Source organism: Artemia franciscana, chromosome 20 (genome assembly GCF_032884065.1).
Source record: "Artemia franciscana chromosome 20, ASM3288406v1, whole genome shotgun sequence".
NCBI lineage: Eukaryota > Metazoa > Arthropoda > Branchiopoda > Anostraca > Artemiidae > Artemia > Artemia franciscana.
In genome coordinates this window covers 17,699,528-17,719,677 of record NC_088882.1, presented here as the reverse complement: position 1 = coordinate 17,719,677, position 20,150 = coordinate 17,699,528, and the positions used below count along the sequence as shown (strand labels likewise).

Genomic DNA, 20,150 nt, shown 5'->3' with positions numbered 1-20,150 from the left:
CTATCTCCGGAAAATTTATTTGCAATCTAAACCCTTCTTATGAGAGAAATAAGAACAAATACGATCTATATCTAATCAACAACGACTAATTTCAAATGTTTCCTGGTCAACAGGGCCGTGCTTGAGCGGTTCCACAAAGATAACATAAAAAATGGGACTTCAATACTGGGTTCCTTAGAAACTCACCGACGACACCTCTACGTTTTTTAATTGAAAATACCATAATTGAGTAAGTCATAATATGGCAGTGATAAATTCAAACAATGTCTGCTGGAAGAAAATTTTAATTTTAATCCAAAGAGAATGGGGAACTTAAAAAGAGTCAGATCTTTGGCGATTTAACATATGAAAATAGGATTTTAAAACTATAAGCGTCAATTCAATTGACGCTGATGTTTCAGTGCCCCACTACCAGCAGAGAAGAAAAAGAAAAGATGCTTCTCCTGCAAAAAAGTGATTTTCCTTGTTTCTATAAGTTACGGTTTGATCGATGTATTTTTTTATAAATTAAAAAAAAAGTATTGCAAGCACAGGGCCCCGTGCTTGGGCCCTGTTACAAAAGTACGTAGACGTAGCAATTTTCTTCAAAAAGAGGCCTTAAATAGCTCTATCTTCGGAGATTTTATTTGCGATCTAAACCCCTCTTATGAGAGAAATAAAAACAAATACGATCTTTTTTAATCAACAAAGACTAATTTCAAATTTTTCCTGGTCAGCAAAACCGTGCTTGTTGACCAAGCACGAATTGACCACGCTTGTTGACGTGCTGCTTGTTGACGTTACGAATGCTTGTTGACTTGCTTGTTGACGAGGTACAAAGAAAGGTTTGTTGTACCTTTCGATACAACAAAGTGAAGCAGAAGTAAAATTAATTGAAACATACTGAGAGTTCTTTGAGAGGTAAGATCTTACACATTCTAAAGAATTTTCATGCACTCCAAATTAAGATATTTTCTGCTTTCGAAAAGTAAAGAAATTGACCAAAAAAATAATTTATTGCCCGGACTAACGATATTGATTTGCAAAATAAATAAACTTGTATTCTTTGGCGATTGTTGGAAATATATTGACGTTTCAGGATAGATTGTTGCATTTTTAGAGATGCAAAAAATACAAAGAAATGAAGACACTTTTTAAGACAGTAAAGATCTACATGAAGTATGTTGTTATTTAAAGAAAGCCTCCATTAATGAGTTAATTTACAAGTTAATATCATATGATAAAATTAATCAAAAAATTAAAGAAAGATAGGATCCTTCTTAAGGATTAAGAGAAAGTAAAGTTTCAGAGCAGGTTGTTGTATTTTTGGAGACATGGGATATACAATCAAGAAATGAGGATTAAAAAAAAGAAATTAAAGATCTGATAAATTTGGTTTTTAAGGACAAAAAAAGGAAGATATCGGGTAAAATAAATTGGCCCAGAAATGTCTCCTTTTGTGCAATTTAAAATGAAACATCCTGGACATCGAAGAGCATTCCTAAATAGGATTAATGGCCCTTAAGTGTCTAGCTCACATAATATTTGGACTCTAACGATTAGAGGAGAACCTTGAAGCTGAAGAAACAGCTAAAAAAAATAACCGAAAATATAGTGTAAAGAACAGTGAAAATATTCAAATTTTACTGGAGGTACAGCGTATACTACTAACAGGTAACTGAATGATAATAGTTATTTATGGTTGCAGATGTGGCTGCAACCTAGAAAAGAACATGGTTATGGTCTTATGAAACCCAATCGATTATTTTTGCAAACTTCTCAGAAAGTTGTCTTGATACCAATTCAGTAAAAAAGGTGTTTTCGGAAAAATTCACTATTTGCGTCAGCTTCCATCGAATTATCATTGTGACGTTATGATCTGAGATATTATAACATCACTAGCTGGGACCAGGCGGCTTCGCTGCCTAGCCCCATCTAGTGGCATGCGGCAGGCTTCTATATATGGATTCTCATATGTATATACAACGGATATGTACTAATTTTGTGGATATACAACATTCTTTGGTCTCCCATTGTCTGTGCATATAAATAGATTGTCTGGTTTACCGACTCTTGAGCATGCAACTTATAATTGTCCATGGGAAAAATAATCCGTATTAAGATCTATACCGCATTTTTCTAATGGTTGCCCTTGAGCTTTGTTGATGGTGATTGCAAATGCTAATCGAATTGGGAATTGCAATCTTTTAAATTGAAAAAGCAGATCCGTTGGAATCATGGCAATGCGAGGAATAAGAACAGCCTCACCCTTGGAAGGCCCTGTTAAGATTGTTGCCTCTATTATGATTTCCATTGTTTTTTTTTACAGCAAGTCGAGTGCCGTTGCAAAGTTGCGGTGGGTTAATATTTCGAAACAGTATTATTGGTAGCCTATTTTTAGTTGTAGCACGTGTGGTGCAAACCCTGGGAGATCCAGGGAATTTAAAATTTCTGATGAATAGTTAACCGCTTCATTTGATTCTAGAACTGTGTCGACTGACTTGTAAATGACTGCCTGGTCTCGCATCTTGGTCAGAATAATATTGTTGATTTTGTGGACGTCTTTGTTCTTGGCTGCCAGAATCGCTCGTTCACTTAGCCATTTATGATTTTTATAATTGGTTAGAATATTCGGAAATACTTTTTCAATCAAATCATTTTTTGACGTCACTAAATTACAGAATTAAGGAGGCAGTTGTATACATCTTGAAATTGAGTCAACTGGGATCTTTCCGTTTCCAATTGCCAGCAATTGATCTGAAAATATTTCACTGACTGGTCGTTTTGCAATCGGAAACGCATGTTTATAGTTAATTTTGGTGTCTTTACGTGTAATCATAAATTAGAATTTTTCAGGCAAGCATTCATTTCGTCCCCAGGTGTCGATCTAGGAATAACAGGTAATGTTTGCCTGACGTCTTCCGCAAGTAATATTAATGTGCTGCCAAAGGGTCTGGAATTTCCTCGCAAATCTTGTAATGATGGGTCAAGAGCCTCGAGCGAAATTTTGTGTGCAATTGTGCACTCGTCCCAAACAATAAGTTTGCATTGCTACAATATTTTACCCATCCCAGATGATTTGGAAACGTTGCACGTGGGTTTTTCTGTAGATTGCATATTCAGAGGCAATTTCAAAGTGGAATGAGCAGTTCTCCCACCAGGTAGCAACGTTGCGGCTATTCTGGACGACGCTAGGGCCAACGCTATCTCATTTTTGACGGTTTTTATTTTTTTTTACTTTTTTCTTTCTTATTTTTTTCTTTTTTCTTTTTTTAGGTTTTTTACTTTTTTTGTTTTTTCTTTTTTTTTTAGTTTTTTGATATTTTAGTTTTTTTCAGTTTTTCTTTTTTTTATTTTTTTTTATTTTTTAGTTTTCTATTTTTTAGTTTTTTCTTTTTGTTTTTTATTATTTTTTTTATTTATATTAATTTTTTCAGTTTTTCTTTTTTAGTTTTTTTTTTCTTTTTAGTTTTTCTTTTTTAGTTTTTTTCTTCTTTTTTCTGTTTTTGAGTTTTTTGTCTTTTTTTTTTGTCTTTTAGTTTTTTCTCTTTTTTTTAATTTCTTTTTTTCAGCTTTTTTCAGTTTTTTAACTTTTTAGTTTTTTCTTTAGTTTTTTTCTTTTTTTCTTTATAGTTTTTTTTTAGTTTTGTATCTTTTTTAGTTCTTGTATTTTTTAGTTTTTTTTCTTCTTTATTTTTCGTTTTTTTTTCCTTTTTTTTATAGAAGATAGTGTAACAGACGGACAGAAGGTCAGACACTACATTTTTATATGTATAGAAGATTATTGAAATCCAAATAAAATACATAATTAACTCCTTACCCTAAAGTTTTTTTTTATCACTTTAAAAAGTAGAATTGATAAAGAGTCAAACTATTTGGCAATTGTGCCGTTTTCCAAAACCTTGAAAATTCAGCATGACCTGCGATTGACCAAAGGAGTATCCACAAGTCATTCTAGCATTATGTCCCAAATACTTTTCTTTTCTTCTATAAATTCTATAAAACACTCTGATTGGAGTAGCTCAAGCTCTTCGCTCCCGTGAACGAATCTGCTCATGTGTTTTCTTATATAACGGTTGGTAATAAATTTCTCATTCACTTCTTTCTTTTGATCTCCCCTTCCACGAGTCATTTGTTTTTTTAAACCAAAACAGTCATGTCCTAGACCAAAACTAGAAGCGATATGATTTGCTAGCCATGTGTAAACGATGTCTAGTCTTTCCAATCTCTCTAATGCTTGTATAGGTCGAACAAGAGGTAGAGGTGGTGGAGGATGAATCGTAGTTATTTTTGTTAGAATTGTATTGAGACCATGGGTTTCAGCACAGACACTTCTTTGATTACTATAAGCTATTTTTTGTCTATCAATAACATTCTTAAAAAAGTTGTCAGATGTAAACATAATTCGTAGACAATTCCAATCATCTTCATGCTTGTAACCTTCCCTCTCAGTATCTGTTGTCCATTTCAGCTTGTCCAATTTAGAAAATTTGGGCATTCTCAAGAGGTCTCCTTGTATCGCATCAGTTGCTTTTCTTTCTTTTGACAAAACGTGATTCAGGAAGAAATCTTTAATTCCAACACCACCTGAAGTAGTAGCATTAAATTCAGCCAAATAATTTTCAACATTTTTTCTGTACTGACTATAATCAATAGTGCCAGTTTGGTTTTTTACATTGACAACTTGAAGCTCTTTTGCTGATCTTAGATTATAAATGGAATCATTATTCCCATTCAAGTATATAACCATTTCGTCAATACTTAAAAAAAGACCTTTGAAGAAGGGTGGGGGTTTTTTTCTTTCTTTGTCTTCATCCTCTGATTTTTCATCTGGTATTTCTTGCTCGTCGTCGACCTCTCGTTCTTCATACTCTACTTCTTGCGTTTCGTTTTTATGAACTTCCGGTTTTTTTCTTTCGGTTTTATCCCGGCCTTTAATCGTATTTTTAAAAGCTGGTATTATAAGGTCTTCCAAGATTTTACTAGCTTCAGCAACCATTAGGCTCATGTACCTAAAAGTGTGATGAATTTCATTACCATGTCTTCCCAAAGGACCATACAGCATTGAGTGATGTGCATTTACTGCGACAGTGCAAACAGGTTTATTTATGTTAGCAGTTTTAATTAAATCTGGGTCTAAACCAGGATCAGGTTTACGAGAAGTCTGAGAATATCGTAGGAACTGGTGTCTAAAAACTGGTATTCCTTTTGCTTCCGTTTTTGCTAGAATATTAGAGCTTATGTTTCTATATATACGAGTATAGTAATACCCCGGGTGTATGGTGAATTCTTCGTCTTCCAAATGAACTGTGCCCATAATATCACAATCTTTATCAACATACATATTTACCCAATTAGGTTCGGAACGATTGATTACATGACCAACAAAGAAATTATGTAAATTGGGCTTATAGGATTTCGTACGCAGCATTCCGTTGCTAGTATAGTATTTAAGTTGTACCTGAAAAATTGTACTGAACAGCTTTCGGTTTTGCTGCAGCTTCAGGTGATATGTATTGTTAATAGAAACTAGTGCCGTACCATTATCACCAAAGGAACATGTCACATCCTCTTTTTTTAATGGCAAAGACTTGATTTTGCCAAAATGGAGACTATAAAGATCATCGTCATTAGGGTTATCTACCAGTTTGTTATAATCAGTTTCTTCCATATCTGGCTCGTTAATGTCAAGGTATTCACTCCGGTCTTTCTCAAGATTGTATTTCATTTTCATTTCACGTATGATAGCTTTTTCGTCAAAATCATCAAAGAGACCGTAAATTAAATGCGACCCTAATCCTGATGCATATATGAATAAACCAAATACCAAAAGAATTGAAATTATCTTATAGGCGTACCAAAAAAATGTTTCTATTTGATAAACTTGAGCCGACATTTTGCTTTATTACTTTTGGTGATATTAGCAATATTGATACACACTTCAACTAGTGCCTCTTCAATTTAATAGCTAAAAATAAAACTTTCTCTTCTCAATTTTTAATGTTAATTGAAAGGCTTCCTAAAATGAAATAAACAATAAGAGTTCACCAGGAATATTTTTCGGCTTTTTCTTCTGTGAAACTATCAAATACTAATATCTTTTCTTTTTGGATTCGATAATTTATCTATAAACTGTATGTTCAGAAGCTTCACAACAGGTTAAAAAATTTTGGATAAAATACTTACAACTTGAAACAATAAAATTGGTTGGTCAATTAGAAATACGGTAGTGCATTCGAATTTTCTTTTTATAGGTTACTTTACTATCCTAGCAAAGTATTTAATTGTACATTTAAGTGTATGTTTGTGCAAACTGTTTAATAGTGCCAGTAACTAATGCTAAGCTTCCTTACTTCATAGCCAAACGCCAGTTAATAGTTTAGTCATCTTCAAATGCTGATTCTTTCTCACCTGTTAGTTTTTTTCTAAACACTATTTTAATCTTGGTTTACAAAATTATTGTTTTTTCTTAACTAGGTTGCAATGAATGCTGAAACCATAATTTACATACAACTGTTTCAATCTATATGTATAAAAACTAGCTGTTGGTGCTGAATTCTATAATTTAGTGACGTCCAAAAATGAATTGGTTGAAAAAGTATTTCCAAATATTCTAACCAAATATAAAAATCATAAATGGCTAAGTGAACGAGCAATTCTGACAGCCAAGAATAAAGACGTCCACGAGATCAATAATATTATTTTGACCAAGATTCGAGACCAGGCAGTCATTTACAAGTCATTTGACACAGTTATGAAACCTAATGAAGCTGTTGATTATCCATCTGAATTTTAAAAATCCCTGGATCTTCCATGGTTTCCACCACACGTGCTACAACTAAAAATAGGCGTACCAATAATACTGTTACGAAATATTAACCCACCAAAGCTTTGCAATGGGGCGCCCAAACCCCCCCCCCCCGTGCGCGTAAGTCGCTACGCGCCATATTAGTTATGCGCCATTGTAGTTGTGTCCCTGTGTCCCACCTGTGAATATATGTTTTTAACTACCTAAAACTTGCGAATATACAACATTCTTCGCTGTCCCATTGTCTGTGCATATAAATAGATTGTCAGGTTTAGCGACTCTTGATTGTCCATGGAATTGTCCATGGAAAAAAAAATCTGTATTCAGATCTATACAGCATTTTTCTAATGATTGCCCTTGAGCGTTGTTGATGGTGATTGCTAATCGAATGTTCCCTGCGTCCCCGTCGTCATTTATATATCCCCCCTGTTCCCTTCCGGAGTCCCCGTTGTAGTTGTGTCCCTGTATTCCGGTCGTCATTTATATTTCCAGTGTCCTGGTCGTCATTTGTGTCCCGGTGTCTCGGTCTGTAACTTCTCTTTGAGTGTCCCGGTCGTCACTTATATTCCCTGTGTCCCGGTTGTCATTTGTGTCCCGGTGTCCCGGTCTGTAATTTCTCCTTTGAGTGTCCCAGTCGTCATTTATATTCCTTGTGTCCCGGTGTCCTGGTCTGTAACGTGTTAAAGTCTTCAATGGCTCTGGTGGTGATTCTCCGGCACGCTTTATTTTGGCATTATCTCTTTGAGCCGCAATCCCGTTTTCACGTTGTTCTTGTGATTCCTCGGCATGATTTTTTTTGGTAATTTCTCTTTGAGCCTCAAGCCTGTTTTCATCGGCATGCTTTCTTTTCTTACTTTCTCTTTTAGCCGCAAGCCTTTTGGCATTAACTCTTTGAGTCGCTTCCTCGGCTGTTTCTTCTGCCATTGTAGGATTTATACTAAAATTTCTCTTTGAATTAACTATTTGAGCAGCTTCCTTGGCACGCTTTCTATTGGTAATTTCTCTTTGAGCCGTGCTAACTCTTTGAGCCGCTTCCTCGGCTGTTTCTTCTGCCATTGTAGGATTTATACTAAAATTTCTCTTTGAATTAACTCTTTGAACAGCTTCCTTTGCTGTTTCTTCTGTCATTTTAAGATCTATATTTAAAATTTCTCTTTGAAAGTCCTTCTTATATACTTATAATGACGTCATATACAGTCGACAAACGTGACGTCAGTCGACAAACAACTTTATGACGGCATAATGCTCAATCCTTATAATGACGTCAGTCGACAAACATAACGACAGTTGACAAACATTACGTCAGTCGACAGTCGACAAACATGACGTCAGTACACAAACAACTTATTTTTATATATATAGATAAGTTGTTTATCTACTGACGTCATGTTTGTCCACTAGCGTCATTATAAGGATTGAGCATTATGACGTCATGTATGTATGTATTTTTTATGTTTGTATATGACGTCAAAGGCTTTGTATATGACCTCAAAGGCTCTGTATATGACGTCATTATAAGTATATAAGAAGGCGTTACAAAGAGAAATTTTTAGTATAGATCTTAAAATGACAGAAGAAACAGCCAAGGAAGCTGCTCAAATAGTTAATTAAAAGAGAAATTTTAGTATAAATCCTACAATGGTAGAAGAAACAGCCGAGGAAGCTGCTCAAAGAGTTAATGCCCAAAGCCTTGCGGCTAAAGAACGCAAAACCGCGCAGTTAGATGAAAATCAACCTGGACAGCGAGAGTCAAAATGTATCAAAACTGATAATGATAGCGATGCTGATTGGGTTTGGGATTTTGACTTGGATAAGGTCATCTGTGCCTACCAGATTTTAGTTAAAAAAAAACAAAGGTACGGCGATATGTTTTTCATAGTGACGGGAGGTTGTAGCGTTTGCACTGTTGGAAAATAAGGCGGAGATTGGAAATCTGGTCAGTGCACCCTCTCCCTTTCGAAATTTGCACTGATTTACACGTGTCCGCTCATCCCTTGCTTCCTCGAACCTTATAAGTATAATCATCGCGAATACTTTGGTTGCCATATCCATGAGTGATATCCCTCGGTAGTTGCTGCTGTCGTATATGTCCCCCTTTTTAAATACTGAGATTATTACTGACGCCTTCCAATTAGACGGAAAGGTATTCTTCTCCCATATGAGACTGAAGAAGGATTCTAGTAGCTCCACTACAACGTATGGTAAGTTCTTGTAAACCTCAGGAGGGAGACCATCTTTTCCAGGCGACTTATTGTTTTTGAGCCATTTGATCGCGTTTAGTATCTCTGAAGCTGAAGGTTGTGCCATTTTGATTTTATATGGTGGTCTTTCAGCTGTTGGTGGCAGCATCTTGCCCATCTGTATTTGGATTAAGCAGGTCCTTGAAATGATTCTTCCAATTATCAAGTTTACCTTGTACTTTAGGGACCATGCTTCCTTGAGCCTCTTTTAAGGGACCAGCGATAGGTTACTTTTTTCCAGTTATTTATTTGAGGGTTCTATACAGCCTTCCCGTGTCATTATTTGTGACTTTTTTTTCTATCTCTGAAGCAGCCTCATTTCAAAATTCTTGGCGGTCTTGATGCAATTTGGTTTTAACCTGTTTACGTAGCGACTATTTCACTGCGATTGATGCGTTTGATGGCTGTCCTCTAGCCTTGATTTGCCTTACAGTTTTCTCTGAGACATGATTTTTCCTCGTCTTTGCAGGAGCATTGCTGACAACTTCAGTTGCCACCTTTTCAGTGGTGTTCCGGAATTGTTTCCATCGGGTGGTATGGTCTTCATCGCAGTCTGTCTGGCTTGCAAACTGGTTCTGCAGCTTCAAGCGAAAGTCTTCCTCCACTTTTTGGATTAAGTTCTCTTCGCCCTCAACTTCAGGAGTATTTTCACACATACAAGCGTTTGATCACTTCCAGATTTTTACCCGGTGCACACCCCTCTCTGAGCAAGATAATTGATGACTGAGGAACACCAGCGCTGACGGATCAATATATTGTCAATTTTGGCAGCCGTGGTGCCATTGTTTGAGCGATAAGTTATCCTTTGAGAGGGTTTGTGTTGGTGACAGAAAGGTTATGAGATCTTACGATATGGAGTAGTCTATCACCTTTGGAGCACCGCTGGCCGGGGTGGGGGGCGCGCCTAGCTGATCCTCCACGTGTTGCTGTGGCGCTGCGTGCCACAGCAACGCGTGACAGGTGTCAGCTAGTATTGTATATATTATTGACAAAGGTATGCAGGATCGAACTTCATTTTCCCAAAAAGGGCATTCAGGTGATCCTTTCAGAGAATGTTGAGGGGAGTGTTCAACTAAATTAAAACACGGTATGAGTATACAGATTGTCAAAAGAGTGTACCTCATGAATGACTAGGCATACTAATTTGGAATTTTAGAAAAATGATATGGGAGATGATCAAAAAGGGAATATTTGCATGCTACGACTACTACTACAAATATGACTACTACTACTGCTACCACTGCTACTACCAGACTACTTCATTTTCGGGAAATACAATATTGAGGGAAAATTTAAACTAAATCGAAAGACGCTAAGTGCATGCACATTTTCTAAAGAGCGTCTTTCAAGAATTGGGTTGGTCAATAAGTTGGAACTTTTAGAGAATGCTAAATGTGGAAAATCATCTTACCAAAAGGTAATATGTGCTCGTTACTGCTAATACTTCTGTTACTGCTAATTTTACTACAACTACTGCTACCTCAACTACTGCTTCATTGCAACTGCTTGGAAGAGCAATATGTAAATACTACTGCTGCTACCAGTACTATTGTTTGGTAGTATTCTGTATTATTTGTTGTTTTTTGCCATGGCCCTTAAGTGACTTTTGTTGCAATAAATACCTATCTATCTATCTATCTATTTATCTATGTACTACCGCTATTACTGTTAATAATACTACTAGTAGCCTAACACAGACACTACTACTATCAATAGTATTACAACTATGGGTAAGGGTATGAAGGTAAAATTATCAGGGATTTTTTTCGGGGTGGGAGGGGGTTGAGTTTAATAAAAACAAACCGTCTATATGTAGGTTAGGCGTAAGTAAGGGCGTAACTGCAATATCTTAGAAACAGTTTGGCGCGCGAAGTTAAAACTATCAGGGCTTGTTGTGGGGGGATGCTGAACTAATCAAAAGAAAGTATTTGCATCCTAGTTCTACTGCTGCTACTCATATAACTACTCTACTGCTATTATTATTACTACTTCTACTACTACTGGCACTAAAGCTATGGCTACTGCTATTGATTCTGCTGCTTCTACTACTACTGTTGCTACTAAAACTAAGGGTACTAAGGCAAAACAATGGAAAATACTGAAACTGCAGGGAACTAAATCAAACCACACTATGCTCACACGGGTTGTTATGAATACATATCAGAAATGCTTCAGGAACGGTTCATAATATTAATTTTAAACTTTCAGTGTGTTAAAGGGGATCTTGAAGAAACCAAAGGTGCTATGCCCATACTGCTACCAATGCTTCTACAGCCATTGCTACTACGCAAGCCAAGAGCATTAAGGTGATGATAAGAGATTGGAGGGCAAGGAGCCATCTTCCCAAGCCTGTTTAATTTCCAAACACATCCTGTCAAAAATTTTAGACAATTATTTTGTTCAACATAGTAGAACGATCCAGTAATTATGTTTCTATGGAAATTGGCTATGTCGGCCCCCCACAATTATATAATCCGCTCATTATGCTTTAAAACTAAATGTTGCTTTACAATTAAAACAAAAGGCACTGTGTATATGGTTTCCAATAAGACACCTTAGCAATATATCGAGAACAACTGGGGGCATTAAGTTGAAATTTTTTGGACTACTATTATTACTACTTCTGCTCTTACAATTTCAAGAAATAAAAAGTGTAAATGTATCCTAGTTATCAAAGAGCCTAGAAAGGATTTTTGGGAATTACATCATGTTTTATTTTTCAGGTCAACTTAAGGAGGTATAAAATTAAATTAAAAAAGTGTCTTGGTGAAAAGCGCGTTAAGTTATTGATTTCTATTAAAAAAAACTTAAAGGCATAAAAATTTTATTCGATGATAAAGACTTTGAAAAAAATTTCGTTTAAAAACTTTATCCATAAGAAAAATTTCTCAAAGAAAACTAAAGAGCTTTATTAGACCAAAAATGAGCAGAAATAAAGTCAAGTATTCATCCAAACTACCAAAAATCATTATTCGCACTTTACTGAAAACAAAATATATTTTAAATGTTTTCACTTTTTTGACTCAGTAAATAAAAAAATTCTTGAAACTTTAACGGAAAAGCATTACTCATGTTAAGTTTTGCTCGTTTTGAGTTTGACTCGGTCATTTATTTTAATTTTTGTGCGTTTTTGGTCTCATTTATTTATTAATGGTGATTTGTGTTAGTCTTACTCTTGGAAGATTACTGGACTTTATTTCTGCTCATTTTTGGCTGAATAGAGCTCTTGACGTTTCTTTAAAAAAACATGTTTTCTGGACATCAATTATAGATCAATTTTGGGAAACATTTTTTTCTCGTCTGCAAGAATAGCATAGTAATTAGCTTATTTGACTTCTAAGATAATGTCTTGAGTAGTGGAGGCCCAGTAGATTCGGCCGTAGTGCCTATCTCTACGTCTGGTCACCGCGTGCCCTAGCAACCAGATCCAGTCACAGCACGCCCTAGCAACCACACTGTGCTATTGATCTGTTGTGCATACGTGGCTGTTGCGTAATAGTCTTAGAGGATGCAATGATTCTAAGAGATGTTAATGAGGTGAACCATTCAAGTGCAAGAGGGTCTTTGGGCTCACATATGCTCCTTAAATTCTCAGTATATTTTTGTTGTTTTTATATGTATTGCACTTTCCACATCACTTGTCTATTTCGTTTTTGTTTTATTTAATAGTGAATATACCCTCCAGAAACGTTGGACCAAACAAAACAAAATTTTGCGTGTCTGCCCAATAGTATGTACAAATAATATACAAAATTATAATATTTTTTGAAGTCAGAATGTTTTTTCCTCAAATATTGCAATCATTAAAATCATTGTGACACCTTAAGATGTCGTCTAATCACTTCTTTTGCTATTTTGATTAGAATGGTACTCTCTAATTGCTCGATGGGTGGGTTTAAGACCCATAAAGCTATAACTAGACAAGGCAGTATGAATGCTGAGCGGTTGTATTGAATGCTGTGTCCTTTCCAGGTTATTCAGTAACTCATACTATTCATTCATTTTTTCATTAGTTCATTAAATATTAGGCAGTTATTGATTTATCACAGGATTTAGATTTTTATAACCTGCCGCACGAGTTATTAATTCATCTAGTTCTATTGTTGTGCCTCTAATTTTCTAGCCATATTCATGCTTTTCAGTGCTACGGCTAAAAAAAACTCTAGGTTATTATCCTAATAAATGGTGAAAATATTTTGTAATTCTTTTAAAACCATATCTTTGGACATTGGATTTCGCAATTATTTTGGAAAAATCTCGTTCCTAGCTGTAATAGTTTAGGTGTCTAAAACACCTAAGCACCTTTATATGGATTTGCTAATACAATTACTTCCATAAATGCCGTCCGCAATTGAAACACATTAGGTTCATTTTATTGCTTTGAGCAAAAGATACCAAATATAGTAATGCGCTTGTAGGTTGGTTGGTGGTACCTTTGAAACCTATTTCTTAGGTTTATTTTTTGTGTGGCTGAGATGATGCATAGGAAAGATATTATTGTATTTGAACATTTATTTTCTTCTTATTGCTATCAAATAATTCTAAAATCCTTGGAAATAATTCTAGGAAAGAAATACTAGGAATTCTTAGGTACAAAGTTCTATTCTAAAATATCTTATGTTTTTATTTCAGGATGCATGCATTTCTTCCGTACTATTACTGCATTGGTGACAAAATGCGAGATGGTTTTACATACTGCCTTTATGTCAATGGGGGACATCCACCTTGGACTTTCTTATATCCTTTTGTAACACCAATCATGACTAATCGATAAGAAATTATTGTCAGCTCGTTGCCGACGTAAAGTTGAACGTTCCTCTCTCTTCTTATCTCTCTTTCTCTCCGTCTTCTATTTCTATCTACTCTTTCTTTCCTCTCTCTCCCTTCCCTCCCGTCTCTTTCTTGCTATACTCGTTTAGTTTGTTGTGATTCATAATACACCTACTTTTTCAAACTACCATCAGATATTGCTGGTTTTTAGTGCATTGGATTAATCACCTAATGGATCTCCATTTCTAACTGTTTAATTTCAAAGGACAAGACCAATCCATGTACAATTTCACAGCTCCATCCAAAAACAATTCCTGGTCTTAGGGGCTTTTGTAGCTTAAACAATATACCTTTATATCTGAGTAGAAGTATCAATTTCAGAAGAACCTCTAATAAAATGTTAAAGAGGAAAGGTTTCTTTTGTCGACAAGCTGGTGATTTTTACCAGTTTCTTTGCCTATTGAGATTAATAATTTATTAGAAAATTCTGTGAAATTGTTAGAGCTACCGTGAAATCTCAGTCTTTTGCTTTTCTTTCCTTAATGTAGAAACATTTCTGGAAAGTTTATTCCATTAACGTGTAGGCTCTATACCTTAATGGGGACATTATTTTATAACAAGAAAGGAGTGAAATGTCAAGTACTCTACTAACAGTCGTTAAAATTGTTCACTTAAAAAAAGATGCAAAAAACTGTTCATTTTGATCATAAGCAAGCCATTTTTACCAACATATACCGACAATTTGGTCAAGACTGTGGTAAAGTCAGTCGAATTGTGACAAAATCTTTTTCTCCCCTCTGATCGCTCCTAAGTAAATTACTCGAAAGCCAATTTTATCGACACAAAAGGCATATAGTTTTAATGGTGACATTATTAACTCTTTTTTATTTAGTCATATATTTGTATGTCAAGTACTTCTGTTGCAGCAGTTAAGACTGTGCACTTTTACAAAAAATAAATAATGGGACTAAAATTAATCGGAACGAACCAAAAAAAAGCTTTTTATAAAATCACTTTAATTAGTAAATTTTAAAACTTGAAACACCCGTAAACTAAAGTGTAAAAACCGTTGTTATTTTAGATTTGCACAGTTTTCATGCAAAATAGCATGCCAGATCGTTTTGAGCTGCTAAAATATGTACCTAGACGATGGCAAATTAACCAATCGATTTTAACTTTCGTTGAAATGTTACCTGTCCTTATCTATTGGGATCGTTACCGGTATGGACCTTCTCTCCCAACATCCTGACCAGAAGAAATTTCCCTGATTTTGCAAATTCCTATTTTGAGCTTGGCTCAAGTACTGAAGCAATGCCAATATGGAAAGAGTTTTCGCCAATATCGGCCCAGCAGATTAATGAAAGAAATTGTCTCCTGCCGCTGACCAGTGCTTGCACTAGTTTTTTTTTAGAATCCGTTAACCGTCGGAAGTTTTCCGCAGAAAATCCGTAGATGGCGTTCCGGATTCAGTAGAATTTTCCATAATCTACTATGCGCCACATAAGTCTCATGGTCTAAGTACATGACCACAAAACCTGGTTGAACTTCGTTGAAGTAAGGATGCTAGGGCTGTTTTAAAAAAGTTTTATAAAAAAACATTATTAGTTTAAATTCTCGTATTTTAATGTAAGTTTATTTATATATACATATTTTTTTTCTCTCTCTCTCTTTCTCGTATTGTGCTGAAGACGGCCCTTGGACATAGGACTGAAATATTCACATAATTGATTTCCACTATCTTGAAAAGATTTTCCCTATTGTTTCAACTTTGTAATTGTTTGTTAAAACCCGGTAGCTTTTTCCGTCCTATTCGTTCAAAGTTACAAGATTCGACTTTCGCCCAGATTTGAAACTTTTTTCTTTTGATGTTTTCTTTCGGTTTTCCAAACTTTTCTTTTTTTTTGAGGATTTTGTTCAAGAACCTGATAACAAAAAGTACCAATGTCCGATAGAACAAATGAAAAACCTCAGATCAGATCGTGTCAAGTTACATAAGTTTCGTGCTTCCTAAATGATGGCATGAACCAGGACTTGATATGATGATCTGTGCTTGTTGTGGATAGATTTCAGAAGTTGATTTTTCTTTATTATTTTAACTTTGTTTCTTTTATTTTTCCTTACTCTGTTTTTTTTCTTTTTGTAATAGGGCAAATTTTATCTTTTTTTCCCCTAGTTTCGTAAATGCTTATATTGAAGGACACAAGGAATACTCTAAATTGATACGCTTTGTCTTTCAGTTTGCTTAATTACTGTAGTGGCATTTATATTTATCATTTCTTGTCATTTTATTGACCTATTTTTACTTTTTAATCTTCTTCTTTTTATGTTTAGTATTTTAACCTTTTCTCTTAATAATATTTATGTCACGCCAGAACACCGAGGAAAGTCCCACAAAGTGATATCCTTCTTTTTTTTAATTAATATTATCTTTTGTTAATTAGAAAGGGCACTAGACATAGCAGTTTCCTATGAAATAAACCCTTAAACATCTCTATATGATGTTTCAGTGCCCCTCTAACGGCGACAAAAAAAGACACGTCACTGCTTCCCGTGCGATAAAGTGATTTTAGTTGCTCAAAATAGGGGACTGTAATTGTCCTAAATTGGGTTATCTGCTGTGGTAATTCCAATGGTGCATTTTTCATTCTGATGAAAAATGGCACGCCAATTCTTGGTATTGCCATCGAATGATGGAGATGACCCTCACCTGACAGTTGTTTTATTTTCTTCAAAACGCGTTCTTAATTTTCCGCTTACTATGGGCTGGAGTTCTCTCTTGGCTCAATAGCGCTTATTTGTAGCACACATTTCTAACTGTTTCTGTCCAGTCGAAGCTATTTTTTTTATAATTTGTTTTCCTTAACAATTTAGAACTTAATTTGAAAGGGCCAGGGAAAAACCCTGATAGTCATACCTTCTTTTTTTTTTTATCTGATTGGTACACTAGCTTTCTTTTTAATATTCGTTATTTGTTTGCTGCTTAATTAGGCTTTTTTTGCTTTTCTTTATCGATGTTTGAGAAAGAAAATAGGCCATTTGTTTCAAGTTCAGCTCAAAACTACATTTCTGATATACTTTTTTTTAAACTGATGACACTTTTATAATGAAGTTGGACATTAAATTTTATTTTGACCTAGGTTCATGGCGCTTCTTTTTTATATAACAGTTTAGTTACTACTTTTTCGGTTTGCAATTTATAATTTAACCATTTTATTGAAGTCTAAAATGCAATCTTCTTGTATTTTAAATTGTCAAAACTATCTAATATGAATAATGTAGAATAAATCTTTCTCCTTCACATTAAAGCAATACTTTTTTGGGCAAATTTTTACTTTGATGTAAAAAAAATGTAATTCTATATTTGTGTCCGTAAATTCTTTATCTTATTTTCTTTACTGACCTTAACACAAAGTTTAGGTTATTTTGCTTTGAAACTCGTTTCACGAGCAAAATTTACGTTTAGCTATTTAGCTTATTTCTACCTTTTTCTTTAACGAAATATCCTTAACTGAAGCGCACAGAATATGCATGGCACTGGTGTTCATCTATACCTCTTAGAGGATACCTTCTTCTTCCTTGGAGGATGTTAAAATACCTAGTCCGTTTCATGTTCAAAATCCTCCAAAGCAGAGAAGCGACTACGTGATTGGCTGTGATTTATTCATTGTTTAAAAACTACTTAATTTGTACAAATTCGTTTATAATAGGTCGTTTCTAGGGTAGTTTCATTATTCTTCTATCTGTACCATAATTTGTTGTAACCGTTCCGACCTTAAAATTTTCAAGTATTCGAATTTCGGCTCTACTTTTACTATTTTCATTTCAACCTACTTACCATAGCAAAACCACGGCTTATTAAGCTACTTACGTATCGCATGTTATAGAAAAATTGCCGTACACGTAAAAATCATGAAGAAACTTTAATAAGCCAACTTTAGTTTTTATTTATTGGAGGATTTAAGCTCGTACTTGCTCTTAGGTTGGTGAGTTGAATTAAAATCTGTTGAATTAAAGACAAAAGTCATTAAGCTTTCCATCCGCATAGTAAGTCGTGATGTAATTAACCACTGGTGGTTCCATGGGAGCCGGGAGGACCCCTCCCCCCGAAATTTTTTCTGGCGCCTTCATTCCTTTTTTTCTTCTTTTTTTCACTCTTTCTAAAACGAATTTGTCTATTAGCTAAATTATTAGTGCCCTTGCCACACTGAACCCTTCTCCCCGCCAGATCTTGCTCTAGATCCACCCCTGTAATGAACCATCTTAGATAAAGTTCATCATGGTTGCAGCTATAGCTGTAAATTGGAAATAGTAAAAGCTTGGATCTTCTCTTGATATTGATTATTAGCCTCGTCACAGTGCTGTCTTTTTTTCAATTCAGTATGTTTGTAATTTAACAACATTGACTAGGTAGGTCAAAGTTGAAAAGGCCTTTCAAATAACCGTACCTTAGAAGATAATGTTTATCCGCTATCTGTTTATTTAGAATTCATGTGTAAAGAGTTGAATAGGACTCTTCAAAGAAAAAAAAATGACCCATTCTTGTACTCATGAAAGTTATAGAAATTTTGACACATTGCTTTGAATTGTTATTTTTTGGCTGTTTGCTTGTCTTGAAAATTGACCTTTTTTAATTTTGCTTATTTAAAAATAGAAGGAAACTGCTACCTGATAGCCTGATAACCAGTAAGAAGTAAAGAAAAGAACATTAACGTCTTCTTCAAAATGATCAGATTGAATCAGACTGATCAATACCTTCAACATTATCTTTTTCTCTACTTCTATTAGTTGATGTTATGTCAAGCTAGGTTTTTTTTTTTTTATCTGGATCATCTAATTTAAGGTGTTAGTCAACATTGAATGTTATTTTTGTTAGACCCTAATTTTTAGGGCCGTCGGAGTTGTCTCCTTAAATTGTATTTTTATATAAGCTATTTGTGAAATGCGTCCGTATTAAAAATTTTTGCTGGAACCAGTAACACCAAAACTATAAGATAGAAAAAGAGTCCGATCTCATAATTAATGGTGTGTTTATACGGGTACAGATACATTATGACAATGTGTATTTTGCATGATTTTTACTGATTATCTCCATGCACTGAAGAGCAGTTACGCTAGGCGTTACTATGTCCTTTATACGCTTATTCTAGGCAGCAGTGACTCACAAATAATCATAAAAACTAAGTTCTTGAAACTTGGTGCAAAAATAAAAATATAATTTAAAATTCAGGAAAAAAGTATTTTAAGAGTCCTTAAAATCTCTTAAACTCCTGTCTATAATAATTCTTTGTAGTTAAAGTTTACGTAGAAATTAAACTTGAAAGTATCTAGGCTTGTTTTGAGAGTTTAAATGAAAAGTAGAAAGCTTTGTTCCATAATTATATTCTAAAGTTCTGGGGTAATTTAAATTTAGAGTGTAAATTGTTTATTTATTTCTATAGGTTATTAGATTTATTTTTGTTAGTTCGAATGTTTTGTTAAAAAAAAGCTTTTCTGATGGAAGTAAAGAGTGACGTTGAAACTTAAAACGAAAAAAAATTCTTGCTTTGCAGTTTATGCAAAATACATCTAAATAACTGGTTTAAATATACTGACTTGTAATATGGCCCCGTATTTGTAGAATCCTGTAAAACTAGCCCTTTACCGAAAACACAGAACCTACGCAATAAAACATGTTTAAGTGAAGAAAAGTCAAAGTAGCCTACGGATCTAAAAAATTAAGCAAGCTCAGTTTTCAGTAAAACGCTAGTTTTACAGAATGCTACAAGTATAGGAAAATATCACGAGGCAGGCATCAGAAAACCTTCTTTTTTTAATCAATTATTGTTTGTGTTTTAGGTTTTTAAAATACACGCAATAAACCTTACAAAACGATATTTGTCTAATTCAGGCAAAGAAATTAAAGAAGTTAACATGAGTTGTTTTAATAGGGCATTAAATATAAGTTTTACTTCGGACCTCTCTTAAAATTTTCCTTAAAAAGTCTACAGTTTTGTTATATAGAGTCAAAGGGGCTGTGTTGTCAATTTACAAGAATTTTGGGGGTAGAGTGAAATCTATTTTGCCAAATTTAGGAGGGAGCAAGTTTGTAATTTAAACATTTTTTTTTAGTGAAAATACCCCATAGAGATATTTTTAAAAATATAGGGGGAGAAGAGAGCTACCTAGGGGACTACATGCCTTTGATTTGGTACGAGAAACCCTGCAAAAAAAAGAAAAGGAAAAAAAATACATCAGGGCTTTCCACGCAAAAAAGTAATTTTTCTTTTTGTTCTTATTTTATTAAATGGGTTTTCGAACATGGTGATTCCAATGGTACAGTTTTCATTTCGATGAACCACCATTATTGGGGGCTT

General features: G+C 34.5%; 1 protein-coding gene across 2 annotated transcripts in view; it reads left to right on the top strand.

The window, feature by feature from the left end:
* LOC136039828 (N-alpha-acetyltransferase 60-like) overlaps positions 1 to 19,665 on the top strand; it is a 44,868-nt gene extending 25,203 nt beyond the window's left edge. For both annotated transcript variants that reach the window (XR_010620566.1, XM_065723734.1), the window contains exons 4-5: positions 13,660 to 13,765; positions 17,318 to 19,665. Coding sequence is in view for 1 of the 2 variants with exons in the window: in XM_065723734.1 (XP_065579806.1) it covers positions 13,660 to 13,765; positions 17,318 to 17,443 (232 nt within the window). In the remaining variant the exon portion in view is untranslated. The remainder of the gene's footprint in view (positions 1 to 13,659; positions 13,766 to 17,317) is intronic.
* The last annotated feature ends 485 nt before the right edge of the window (positions 19,666 to 20,150 follow it).